At 69.4% G+C, this 11,751-nt stretch overlaps 3 protein-coding genes across 5 annotated transcripts; 1 reads left to right on the forward strand and 2 right to left on the reverse strand.

The window, feature by feature from the left end:
- The first annotated feature begins 762 nt into the window (after positions 1–762).
- Positions 763–4,751, forward strand: PGAP3 (post-GPI attachment to proteins phospholipase 3). 3 transcript variants are annotated; one of them, XM_055697768.1, is made up of 8 exons: positions 763–1,003; positions 2,092–2,189; positions 2,317–2,439; positions 2,890–2,952; positions 3,119–3,180; positions 3,302–3,438; positions 3,535–3,739; positions 4,274–4,751. In XM_055697768.1, the coding sequence occupies exons 1-8, from the start codon at positions 805–807 to the stop codon at positions 4,371–4,373; spliced, it is 987 nt and encodes a 328-aa protein (XP_055553743.1). In that variant the 5' UTR covers positions 763–804; the 3' UTR covers positions 4,374–4,751. The 3 variants fall into 3 exon arrangements, with proteins under 3 accessions (XP_055553743.1, XP_055553742.1, XP_055553744.1); XM_055697767.1 differs by having other exon boundaries at positions 764–1,003; positions 2,287–2,439; positions 4,274–4,748; XM_055697769.1 differs by having other exon boundaries at positions 765–1,003; positions 2,287–2,439; positions 4,310–4,746.
- Positions 4,752–5,647: 896 nt separating this feature from the next.
- PNMT (phenylethanolamine N-methyltransferase) lies at positions 5,648–8,330 on the reverse strand. Its single transcript, XM_055697770.1, has 3 exons — positions 7,902–8,330; positions 7,421–7,628; positions 5,648–6,259 (listed from the first exon to the last, which is right to left on the reverse strand). The coding sequence occupies exons 1-3, from the start codon at positions 8,053–8,055 to the stop codon at positions 5,827–5,829; spliced, it is 795 nt and encodes a 264-aa protein (XP_055553745.1). The 5' UTR covers positions 8,056–8,330; the 3' UTR covers positions 5,648–5,826.
- Positions 8,331–9,748: 1,418 nt separating this feature from the next.
- Positions 9,749–11,213, reverse strand: TCAP (titin-cap). Its single transcript, XM_055697775.1, has 2 exons — positions 11,057–11,213; positions 9,749–10,317 (listed from the first exon to the last, which is right to left on the reverse strand). The coding sequence occupies exons 1-2, from the start codon at positions 11,203–11,205 to the stop codon at positions 10,062–10,064; spliced, it is 405 nt and encodes a 134-aa protein (XP_055553750.1). The 5' UTR covers positions 11,206–11,213; the 3' UTR covers positions 9,749–10,061.
- Positions 11,214–11,751: the final 538 nt, after the last annotated feature.

Genomic DNA, 11,751 nt, shown 5'->3' on the forward strand with positions numbered 1-11,751 from the left:
GGGGTACAGGGACAGTCCTGGGGCAGAGGGACGGAGGGACAATCTGGGGGGTACAGGGACAGTCCTGGGGTACAGGGACAGAGGGACAATCCCGGGGTACAGGGACAGTCCCAGGGTACAGGGACAGTCACCTGGTACAAGGACAGAGGGACAGCCCGGGGGTACAGGGACATGTCCCTAGTGGGGTGCCCCAGAGCTGGCATCTGTCCCCCCCAGCCACAAGCCACCGGCGCCACCCCCCGCCACTGCCCTGGGAAGCACTGTGCCTTGGGGTCCCCCGCGAGTGTCACAGCCCACGGGGACCCCACAGTCCCCCCCCGAGCCAGGCCAGGGGGGCCAGGGCAGGCTCTCCCCACCGTGTCCCCAAGGGCCACCCCACAGCGCCCCCCCCCCACCCGGCCACCCACAGCCCCCAGGAGCTGGCACTCGGCTGGGCCGCAGCAGGGACCCCCATTGTTTGGGGGGGGGGGGGCGGTGTGTCTGTACCCCAGGGTCCCTGCCCACCGTGGGGTGACACCTGGGCGGGGAGAGGAGCGGGGAGCCAGCCTGTCACCCCCACCCCAGGGGAGGCACAGCATGTGCCCCCCCCCCCCCCTGCCCCGGAGGCCACCGGGCCCCAGTGATGGGAATATATCCCATGAGCCTCCGCGCAGGGCGCCTTCGGGGGGGGAATATATCCCATGAGCCTCCCGCCCCAGGGCACTGTATCCCATCATCCCGCGCCGGGTGGAGGAGCTATATCCCATGGTGCCCCGCGCCGCCCCCGTTTCCGGGGAGGGCCGGAAGCGGCCGGGCCGGGCGGCGATGGCGGCCGGCGGCGCGGCGAGGGCCGCGCTGCTGCTGCTGCTGGGGGCGGCGGCGGCGCCGGGCCCGGCCCGGGGCTCGCAGGGGGACCGGGAGCCGCTGTACCGCGAGTGCCTGGGCCGCTGCGAGCGGCAGAACTGCTCGGGGGCGGCGCTGCGGCACTTCCGCGCCCGCCAGCCGCTCTACATGGGCCTGACAGGTACCGCCCCCTCCGCGCCCATTGGCGGCCGCGCCGCGCCCCCGCGGTGGTCACGCCCCTCCTGGCACCACGCCCCCCTCGGGCCACGCCTCCGCACCGGGGGGCCGGGCCGGGCTGGGAGGCACTGGGCTGGACTGGGGCCGGGCTGGGGACTGTCCTGAGGCTGCTGGCCTGGACTGAGGCCGGGCTGGGAGGCACTGGGCCGGGCTGGGACTGGACTAGGGCAGGACTGAGGAGCGCTGGGCTGTCCCGAGGCCAGGCTGGAGGCGGTGGGCTGGACTGGGGCCGGGCTGGGAGGCACTGGGCCGGACTGGGACTGGACTAGGGCAGGACTGAGGAGCGCTGGGCTGTCCCGAGGCCAGGCTGGAGGCGGTGGGCTGGACTGGGGCAGGACTGGGAGGCGCTGGGCTAGACTGGGGCCGGACTGGGCTGTCCTGCGTCCAGAGTGGGGCTGGGCTAGGAGGCACTGGGCCAGACTGGGAAGCACTAGGCTGTCCTGAGGCCTGGTTGGAGGGTGCTGGGCTGGACTGAGACTGGGCTGGAAGTTGGGGGGGGTCCTGGTTTGTACAGCGGGGCACTGGGCCATGCTGGTTCTGTACTGGGGGTCACTGGGCCATGCTGGGGGAGCATTAGGCTATACTGGGCTGTGTTGAGGGGCACTCGGATTATATTGGTGGTCACTGGGCCATGCTGGTGGCTACTGGGCCATTCTGGGGTCATGCCGAGAGGTGCTGGGCTATGTTGGGGGGACACTGAGCCACACTGGGGGGGGCTGGACTTTGCTGGAGGAGATGCTGGCCATTTTGGGTGTCATTGGACTGTCTGGGGGCCACTGGGCTGCACTGGGTGTTGCTGGGCCACAGTGCTGGGAGCCACCTGGGGAAAGCCTGGGTGCCCTGCCTGCACCCAGCACAGCGGGGACCCACCCCCCCCCCCCAAGCTCCCCCTCACCTGAGCTGGGTCCTGGGCACTCCCAGCACCCATCGTGGTCTGACCGTGCTGCCTAATGGTTCATACTGGGAGGGACTGGAGGGGACTGGGGGGGCGTGCCAGCTGCTCCCTCCCATCGCTGGTCTCCCCGGCCACAGGCTGGACCTGCCGTGACGACTGCAAGTACGAGTGCATGTGGCTGACGGTGCGGCTCTACGTCCAGGGCGGCCACAGGGTACCCCAGTTCCATGGCAAGGTGAGCGGTGAGGGGGCTGGGGGGGCTACTGGGGGGTGTGTGTGGCCACTGGCCACGGTCCCCCTGTGCCCACTGACATCACCATTCTCTGTTCCAGTGGCCCTTCTCGCGGTTCCTCTTCTTCCAGGAGCCGGCTTCCGCCTTCGCCTCCTTCCTTAACGGCCTGGCCAGCTTCGTCATGCTGCTGCGCTACAAAGCTGCCGTCCCCCCGGCCTCCCCCATGTACCCCACCTGCGTCGCCTTCGCCTGGGTGAGCCGTCACCCCCCCCTTCCCTTCCCGGGGGGGGTGGGCTGTGCTGCACCCCACATCCTCGCTGCTCCACCTGGGGGGCTTCTGGCAGCCCCCACAGCCTCCCCTTCATTGCAGGGCCCCCCACCCGGGGGGCTGGGGAGGCTGTGGGGGGCACAGCCGGTGCGGCACGGAGCCAGCAGCGTTTGCCGGTGGCCTCTGCCAAAGCGCTGAGTCTCGAGGGCTTTTCCGTAACCAGCTGATCAGCAAACCCCGCACAGCTCCGGCTGCTGCCGCACCCCGGCCACCGGCACCGCCGCAGCCAATTTTCAGGGCGCTCGTCTGCCCTAATAAGTATGATGAGGGGGACGTGACCCAGGCGGGGAGCTGGCACTTAGGCTGGCAGCGGGGGCCACGCGCCTTCTCCCCTCCCCCCCCCCCCCTCACTTTGGGGTCCCACCTCTCCCTCAGGTTTCCTTAAACGCCTGGTTCTGGTCCACCGTTTTCCACACGAGGGACACGGCTGTGACGGAGGTGAGTGGCACCCCCAGAGCTGGAGTGACTGTGGGCTTGGCCCCGAACCTGTGCTGGGCTGGTGGCATTCAGCTATTTTGGGGGGCGGTGGGGGTGCTGAGTGCCAGAGCACCCCACCCCCCCTCCCTGAGCCACCAGCACAGCTCACCTGGCCCCGATCCCGCAGAAACTGGACTATTTCTGCGCTTCGGCCGTCATCCTGCACTCCGTGTACCTGTGCTGCGTCAGGTGAGACGGTGGGGCAGGGCGCTGGGGACAGCGGTGGTGGCCGGTCCCCAGGGCTGTAAGTGACCCCTTCCTCCTCCTCCTCCTCCTCCTCCTCCTCCTCCTCCTCCCCCTTCCCTCCCAGGACGCTGGGGCTGCAGCGACCAGCCTTAATCAGCATCTTCAGGGCCTTCCTCCTCCTCTTCCTTGCCTGCCACATCTCCTACCTGACCCTCGTCCGCTTCGACTACGGCTACAACATGGCTGCGAACGCGGCGATCGGTGAGACCGGGGATTGGGGGAACCTGGACGGTGGGTGCTGCACCCACAGGTGGGTGCTCCCCTCACCCTGTGCCCCCCCCTCCCTGCCCTCCCCAGGGCTCCTCAACCTGGCGTGGTGGCTGCGGTGGTGCCTGCGGAACCGCCCGCGCCTGCCCCACGTCTGGAAGTGCGCGGCCGTGGTGCTGCTGCTGCAGGCGCTGGCGCTGCTGGAGCTGCTCGACTTCCCCCCCCTCTTTTGGGTGCTGGACGCCCACGCGCTCTGGCACATCGGCACCATCCCCCTCAACGTCCTCTTCTACAGGTCAGTGACCCCCTCCCCCTTCTGAAAATATGGGTGCTGGGCACCCCAGGCCTTCCAACGCTGTGCTGGGTGCCCCTCTCTTGAGGTTCTGGGGACCCCTTGGTGTCCTAGGAGTCCTCACCCATGAAACTGAGGTGATAGGGACACCCCCCCTCTTGCCCACAGGGGCCTGGGTGCCCCCCCCCCCCCCTTTAAAATTAGGGTGCCCCCATCTTAAAATAGGGGTGGTAAGGGGCCCGCTTTGGTCCGCGGGATGCTCGGTGCCCCTCCGTTTCCCGTGGGGTGCTGGGGGCCTGTCTCTCACTCATGGGATGCACTGTGCCCCCCCTTCTTGAAATCAGGGTGCTGGGGGCCCCCTTCTTGCTCGTGGGACATCCCCCCCCCCCGCTGCTGTTCCCTGGCTGTGTTCAGTGGGGGGTTTCAGGGCTCCCCCAGTTTTCCCGCTGCCCCTTCCCCCCTCCCCAGCACTGACCGCCGAGGGGGGGACTCCCTGGAGGCTGTGGGGCTTTGGAACTGAGAGGCCCCCCCCTGCAGCCCCCACCTCTCTGCCCCGCCCCCCCCCCCCCACAGTTTCCTGATGGATGACAGCCTCTACCTCCTGAAGGCCAACTCCGACCTCTTCAAAGTGGACTAGAACTGCTGGGGGGGGGAGGGCGCAGCCCCTCGTGCCCCCCAGGGGTCCTGCCCTGCCCTGTGCCAAGTGAACCCCCGCCCCCCCCCCCCCGCCCCCCCCAAGCTCCTTTCCCCGGTTGCCTTCTGAGGTTTTCTTTTCTTTCCATGCCACCCTGCACCCCCCATCTCCCCTCCTCGGGGTGCAGGGGGGCTGGGCCCCCCCCCTCAGCTGCTGGTTGCACAGGGGCCAAGGGAAGCTGAGCCCCGCCCCCCCCCCCGGTCGTGTCCCCCCCCCAGCTGCTGCTGCTGAGCCAGGGGTCCTCCCTGCCATGGAGCCCGGCAGCCGTGAGGTGGCAATAGCTGCTGGGGCTGCGGTGCTGGGGGGGGGCTGTGTGTGGGGAGGGGGAGGGGGGGCGGGGGATGGGGGGGGGTGCGGGTGAGGGGGGGGGGCCTTGCTCGGACCTGCTGGCTGCTGGCTGGCTTTGGCAGGGGGGCTGTGTGTGATGTGTGGGGCTGGAGCGGTGCCTTGGGGCTGGAGGTGCCCCCCCCCCCCCTCCTCTGGCAGAGGGGCTGTGCCCCCCAGGGATGTGCCCCCCCCCCTTGCCCAAGCGTGTTGTGGGGTACGAATAAAATGGAGTTCAACCTGCGCCGTGCCTGGCTCTCACCGCCCTGTGCCCCTCCCCCTCCCCCCACTGCCAGTGTGGCCTCCCCACTGCCACTGTGCCCCCCCCAACACCGCTCTGCGCCCCCCCCACTGCCACTGTGTGCCCCCCCCACTGCCACTGTGCCCCCCCAACACCGCTCTGCGCCCTCCACACTGCCAGTGTGCCCCCCAACACCGCTCTGCGCCCCCCACTGCCACTGTGCCCCCCCCAACACCGCTCTGCGCCCCCCCACTGCCACTGTGCCCCCCCAACACCGCTCTGCGCCCCCCCCACTGCCACTGTCCCCCCCAACACCGCTCTGTGCCCCCCACACTGCCACTGTGCCCCCCAACACTGCTCTGCACCCCCCCAACACTGCTCTGCACCCCCCCACTGCCACTCTGTGCCCCCCCCCCCACTCTGTGCCCCCCATGACCAGCACACACCCCCCCTTCCTTGCACCCTGAGTCTGCCCTCCCAGGCTGTGTTGTGTCCGCGCCCCCCCCCCCCAGTGTCCCCCATTCTCCTTGCTGTCACCCCAGGGTGCACCCCACATCCACCCTGTCCTGCACCCCACTTCTCACCCCATGCATGCCCCCCACCCCCACTCAACGTGCCCCTTATCCCCCCTGCACACCCCCCCCAATCACAGCCTCCCCTTTGCCCCCCACCCCCCTCCCCAGGACCTACAGGTGACCCCCCAGGGACCCCCCCCAGGCTGTGCCGTGCAGCTCAGGCTTTATTGGGGGGTGCACCGGGGTGAGGGTGGGGGGCACCGCGTCTGGCTTTTGGGGCGAGGGGGGGCAGCCCCCCCCCCCGCAGGGGGCTCCCTCAGGCCTCCGGCTTCTGCGCGTGGACAAAGAAGACGCCATCGACGTCGTCGACGCCGGTGCGGAGCGCGGGGGGCATGGTGTAGGAGCGGAAATCCCGGAGCGCGAAGCCGGCGGCGGCCAGCGCGGCGCGGACGTCGGCCTCGGCCAGCGGCACCACGGGCAGGCGAGCGGCCCCCGCCAGGTAGAAGGTCTCGCCCAGGGCCCCCAGCAGCACGATGTGGCCCCCCGGGCGCAGCAGCGAGCCCACGTGCCGCAGGGCCTGCGTGAAGGCGGCGCCGTCGGGGCTGACGGCCTCCAAGCAGAAGGCGGAGAGCAGCGCGTCGGCCGGCGGGTGCAGCGGGGCGCCCAGCGGCTCCGGCCGGTGCACGTCGATGGGCACGATGCGCCGCAGCCGGCCCCGCAGCCGCCGCTGCTTCTCCTGCCAGGGCTCCCTGGGGGGGGGGGGCAGGGGTCAGCGGGGTGGCTTGGGGATCAGCCTGGGGGATGGGGTCCCCTAGGGGGTCAGCCTGGGGGATGGGGTCCCCTGGGGTCAGCCTGGCACCCATAGGGACGTGGGGATGGGGTCCCCTGGGGTCAGCCTGGGGGATAGGGTCCCCCAGGGGGTCAGTCTGGCACCCATAGGGATGTGGGGATGGGGTCCCCTGGGGTCAGCCCAACACCCATAGGGACGTGGGGATGGGATCCTGCAGGGATCAGCCCAGCAGGGACAAGGACATGGGGATGGGGTCCCCTGGGGATCAGCCTGGCACCCGCAGGGACACGGGGACAGGTTGCCACAGGGATCAACCCAGCACCCACAGGGATGTAGGGATGGAAACCCCTGGGGATCAGCCTGGCACCTGCAGGGACGTGGGGACAGGATTCCACGGGGATTGACCCAGCACCCACAGGGACATGGGGACAGGATTCCATGGGTATGTGGGTCTGGGATCCTGCAGGGATCAACCCGAAATTCGCAGGGACATAGGGACAGGATCCTGCAGGGATCAGACCAATGTCTGTGAGGCATGAGGAGGCATGCTTCTGCAGGGATCAGCCCAGCATCCGCAGGAACGTGGGGGCTGTGATCCCTTGGGATCAACCCAGCATCCATGGGGGTGTGGGAGGCTTTGGGAACGTGCTTCTGCGGGATCTGCCCAGTGTCTGCAGGGCTGTGGGGCTGGGATCCCATGGGATCTGGGGACATGCTGCTGCAGGGATGAGCCAGGCATCTGCAGGGATATGGGGCTGGGATCCTATGGGATCCGGGTACATGCTGCTGCAGGGATGAGCCAGGCATCTGCAGGGCTGTGGGGCTGGGATCCCATGGGATCCGGGGACATGCTGCTGCAGGGATGAGCCAGGCATCTGCAGGGCTGTGGGGCTGGGATCCCATGGGATCCGGGGACATGCTGCTGCAGGGATGAGCCAGGCATCTGCAGGGCTGTGGGGCTGGGATCCCATGGGATCCGGGGACATGCTGCTGCAGGCATCACCCCAGCGTCTAGAGGGCTGTAGGGCTGCGATCCCATGGGCCAGGCAGCCACGATCCCGCAGGGATCCCGGCAGCCCAGCACCGCCCAGCGCCTGGATCCCCCCCGTGTCTGTCCTACCCGCGTCCCTCGATCCTGCAGACGTGCTGGATGAAGGGGCTCCAGTCGAAGGCGCTGGGGTCCCCCCGCACCCAGCGCCCCAGCTCCTCCCGGTTCACCGCCAGGTAGTCGGTGGCCACGATCTCCTCAAAGTGGTCGCAGGCGCTGAGCAGCTGGTAGATGGTGGGACCCGAGCCCACGTCGATCAGCGTGCGCCCACGGATCTCACCTGGGGGGGGGGAAGGACATGGGGGGGGGTCCCACACCCGGTTGGGTGCTGCTGGGGGGACAAGGACAACCTGGGGGTGTCCCACCCGAGGCGGGGGTCCCACCCTGGGCTGGGGAGAAGGGAGATGGACCCCGAGGTCAAGCCATGGTGGGGAGTGGGCAGGGTGGCTACCAGGGTGCTCTCCCACCCCATGCCTCAGTTTCCCCACCCCGTGCCTCAGTTTCCCCAGCCCCCTGCAAGGTGAGGAAGGGTCTTCCCCACTGCCCCCCTCACCGCTGGCGAAGGTCTCGGCCAGGCATCGCAGCTTCCAGGGCACCACGAACTCCTCGGAGGAGAAGTCGGCGCGGGGGGGCAGGTAGTTGTTCTCCAGGTAGGCGCGGGGGTCGAAGCGCTCGTAGCCCTCCCGGAGGGCGGCCAGGCTGCTCATGGCGGGGGGCTGCTCTGATGGCGCCCGCCCGCCCCCAAACCCGCCTTATATCCCCAGCCGGGCGGGGGGGCCGCGGTGAGTGATCCATCCATCCCTCCATCCCTCCATCCTTCATCCATCCCCATCCATCCATCCATCCATCCATCCGTCGCGGCTAACCAGGTTAGCGCCAGCGCCCCAGGGCTGGGGGCCGCGGCTGGGCGCCAGTGCTGCCGGATGCGGCCCTGCGCTGAGCGATAACGCTCCGCTGCCCTCCCTGGATGCGGGGAGATGGGGGGGGGCCAGGATCCAGCAATCCTGGCTCTAATCCCTGTGTCCAGAAGCGTTGCCCACCCCCCCCGGGATGTGGCTGCCCTCGCCGTGACTCCCCATGTGCTGCCCCAGCGCCAGGGATGCCCAGCAGTGTCCCGTGGGGTGGGGATGGGGACTGGGATTATTGGGATGGGGATGGGATGAGGACAGGGATGGGGATTACTGGGACTGGGATGAGGATGGGAAGGGGGGTGGGGATTGGAGTGGGGAGAGGATGGGTATGGGAATGGCATGGGGACAGGGACGGGGATGGGGATGGGGTTGGGGATGGGGACTGGGATTAGTGGGATTGGGATGGGGATGGGATGGGGGCAGGGGATGGGAATGGCATGGGGGCAGGGGATGGGGACTGGGATTACTGCGATTGGGATGGGGATGGGATGGGGATTGGGATGGGAATGGGATGGGGATGAGGATGGGGACTGGGATTAGTGGGATTGGGATTACTGGGATGGGGGCAGGGATGGGGACTGGAATGGGGAGAGGATGGGGCTGGGGATTGGGACGGGGATGGGAATGGCGTGGGGACAGGGATGGGGATTGGGATTACTGGGATGGGGATGGGGGTGAGAATGGGAATGGGATGGGGATGTGGATTGGGATGGGGAGAGGATGGGGCTGGGGATTGGGATAGGGCTGGGATCCATCTGAGCCCTCCCTGTTGCCTCCACCACCAGTGAGCTGAGCGTGCTGGCCCTCAGCCCAGCCCCTGGCAGGAGCCAGCACCACCAACCCTGCCAGCTCCCAGTGCTCCCAGTGCGCCCAGCACCCTGGGATAAAGGGCAGGATAAAACCCACTTATGGGGCTGGTGAGAGGGCTGGGAGCAGTGGGGGGGGGGGGAAGGTGTTTAAACTGGTTCTCAAGTCCTGTGTGCAGGAGCTGCAGGTGGGCAAAGGCGGCTCATGGGGAAGGGGATGGGATGGGGACACCGGGAGGGGACAGGGACTGGCGGTGGCCCAGGGACAGCGGGATCCGGCCGGGTGGGAACAGCTAATCTGGGCACTGGCGCTGGGGCCATCCCGGACCCTGGCACCGGCCGGGCTGGCGATGGAGGGGAGGGGGCAGTTACATAAGGAGAAGGCTACCCCCCTCCCCCAAGGCCCCCCCCCCCAAAACCTGCCACCCTGGGCCCCACCAGCTGCCGGCAGGGTGCTGTGCCTCAGTTTCCCCCATTGCCCAGCAAGGTCCCACTCCCCCTAAACCTTGCACCTTCCCCACACCATCCCATGGGGGGAACTCGTACCCCTCCCCACGCTCCCCGAAATGACGCCACCGGGGAGGCTGGGCGTTTTATTGCCGTACAAAGACCATCATTTTTACACCCCCACGGAGCGCCCCGCCACAGCCCCCCCCCCGACTCCACAGCCCCCCCCCCCCCCCCCCCCAGGGCCCCGATTGGCCCCGGGTGGGTTTCAGCGCTCCCCATCTTCTCATCCCCTTCTCTTTGCCAGGGAAACTGAGTCACGCCCGCGGCTGCCGGGAGCCCCCCGAGCCGTGGCCGCCCCATCCCCACCAGCTTTCACGACACCCACTGTGGGGTGGGGTCCCCCGTGCGAGGGAGCCCACCCCCACCTGCCCCCACCACTCTGCGCTGCCTCTTCGGGGCGGCCAAGGGGACCCAGGTATCTGGGCCCCCCTGCCGCCCCCCAGCACCCTCCTGCCCCCTTCCCCCCCCCCAGGTCCCTCGTCACGCTCAGCCCCGCTGGGCCTCGTGCGAGAGGGAGCGGGAGAGGGTGCGGGGGACCCCCGCCTTGGCACCGCGGAGGTCCGAGGGGGCGAAGAGGGGCAGGGGCAGGGTGCGGGCGTAGGGCAGGAGGTGCTGGGTCAGGGGCTGCCCCAGGCACCCGAACTGCAGCAGCCCCCAGGGCGAGCGCTGCTCCAGCACCCGAACCTCCCCGCGATGCTCCAGCGTCTCCCGGCGCTGCTCGTCCACCTCTCGCCGGCACCACCTGGGCGTGGGGTGCTCATGGGGGTGGGAGTGGGGGCCCAGCGCCCCACAGGGACCCCCACGTCCTGCTCTGCCCCACTGGGGCCACCCCACCCTGCAGGGACCCCTGGAGACCCCCACGTCCCACCCCACTCTGCAGGGACCCCTGGAGACCCGCACGTCTCACCTCCCCCTGCAGGGACCCCTGGAGACCCCCCATGGCCCAGCCACCCCACTCTGCCGGGACCACCCACCCCTCAGGGGTCCCCAGGTCCCCGCTGGCAACTCTGGAGACTCCCCACAGCCTCACCAAGCCCATGGGGACCCTTGGAGACCCTCCAGGAGCTGCACAGTCCCACGGGGACCACCCCACCCCGTGGGGACCCCTGGAAACCTCCATGTCCCACCCCACCCCGTGGGGACCCCTGGAGACCCCCACACGCCTCACAGCCCCATGTGGATGCCCAGCCTTCCCAGCTCTGTGAAGACCCCCCCATCTCCCCACAGGAACACCCGAGACCTTCCCAGTCCCACTTAGAGACCCTCCACCTCCCTGGAAGCCCCACGACCCCACAGGGACCCTTGGGGGACCCCTGAGAACCCCACAACCCCATCAGAACCCTTGGAGCCCCCCAGAGCCCCAAGACCTTATGGAAACCCCACAGCCCTTGGGGACCCTCAAGCACCCAGCACCTCCTATAGCACCAGCACCCCAAAGACACCACCCCCCCCCCCCCATGGGTGGCAGCGGTGCCCCTCACCCCTCCTCAGGCCTGGTGCTGAGCTCCAGGTCCAGCCACTCGGCGCTGAACGTCTCACGACGCCCCACGTCCTCCTCCTGCACATGGCAGCCCAGGCGGGCGCCCGAGAGCAGCCCCCCGCTGCGGACCACCGTGCTCGGCCCCAACATGCTGCCGCGGCCCCCCCTGCCCGCCCGCCCCGCTTATAACGGCCCCGCCGAGGCTATTTTGGGATGTGTCGCTGGCACCGTGGGGACGGGAGGGTGCCAAGGGCCCCCTGGGAGCCAGTAGGGGGGTGGCACTGGGGACACGTGTGTCACCTCGTGTGCGTCTGGCCACGCTCAGCCCCATGTGCCCGCCAGCCGCTCGCCAACCCCACGGTGGCACCCCCGGCCCCAAACGGGGGGCAGACCCTTGTCGGCAACGTGATGGCACAGGCGGGACCCCCTGGCCCCGGCCCAGGGCACGTCTGGCCTTTCCGTGCCCGCCACGCCGCTGGCACCGGCCCCCGCGACCAGCCAACGCGATGGACCCCGGCGGCACTAACGGCTTTGCCGGTGCCCACCGTGGTGGCCACGCCACTGGGGTCCCATCCCGGTGCGTCCCCCCACCAGGGCGCAGGGACTGGCTGTGCCAGGCAAGCGGGTAGGGGGGTGCTGGTGGCAAGCCCCCCCCCCCCCCCCCACCGGCTGGGCTATTTGTAGGGCCAACAGATG

Source organism: Falco cherrug, chromosome 20 (genome assembly GCF_023634085.1).
Source record: "Falco cherrug isolate bFalChe1 chromosome 20, bFalChe1.pri, whole genome shotgun sequence".
In the NCBI taxonomy this organism is placed as follows: domain Eukaryota; kingdom Metazoa; phylum Chordata; class Aves; order Falconiformes; family Falconidae; genus Falco; species Falco cherrug.

Bases quoted from the DNA above. Each gene is read 5' to 3' on its own strand.
- PGAP3 (XM_055697767.1), top strand. From the start codon at position 805: ATGGCGGCCGGCGGCGCGGCGAGGGCCGCGCTGCTGCTGCTGCTGGGG. The intron at 1,004-2,091 runs GTACCGCCCCCT...CCCCGGCCACAG, and splicing joins GCTCTACATGGGCCTGACAG to GCTGGACCTGCCGTGACGAC. The intron at 3,181-3,301 runs GTGAGACGGTGG...CTTCCCTCCCAG, and splicing joins GTGTACCTGTGCTGCGTCAG to GACGCTGGGGCTGCAGCGAC.
- PNMT (XM_055697770.1), bottom strand. From the start codon at position 8,055: ATGAGCAGCCTGGCCGCCCTCCGGGAGGGCTACGAGCGCTTCGACCCC. The intron at 7,629-7,901 runs GTGAGGGGGGCA...CCCCCCCCCCAG, and splicing joins GGCCGAGACCTTCGCCAGCG to GTGAGATCCGTGGGCGCACG. The intron at 6,260-7,420 runs GTAGGACAGACA...CCCCCCCCCCAG, and splicing joins TGCAGGATCGAGGGACGCGG to GGAGCCCTGGCAGGAGAAGC.
- TCAP (XM_055697775.1), bottom strand. From the start codon at position 11,205: ATGTTGGGGCCGAGCACGGTGGTCCGCAGCGGGGGGCTGCTCTCGGGC. The intron at 10,318-11,056 runs GTGAGGGGCACC...CCCCACGCCCAG, and splicing joins AGCACCAGGCCTGAGGAGGG to GTGGTGCCGGCGAGAGGTGG.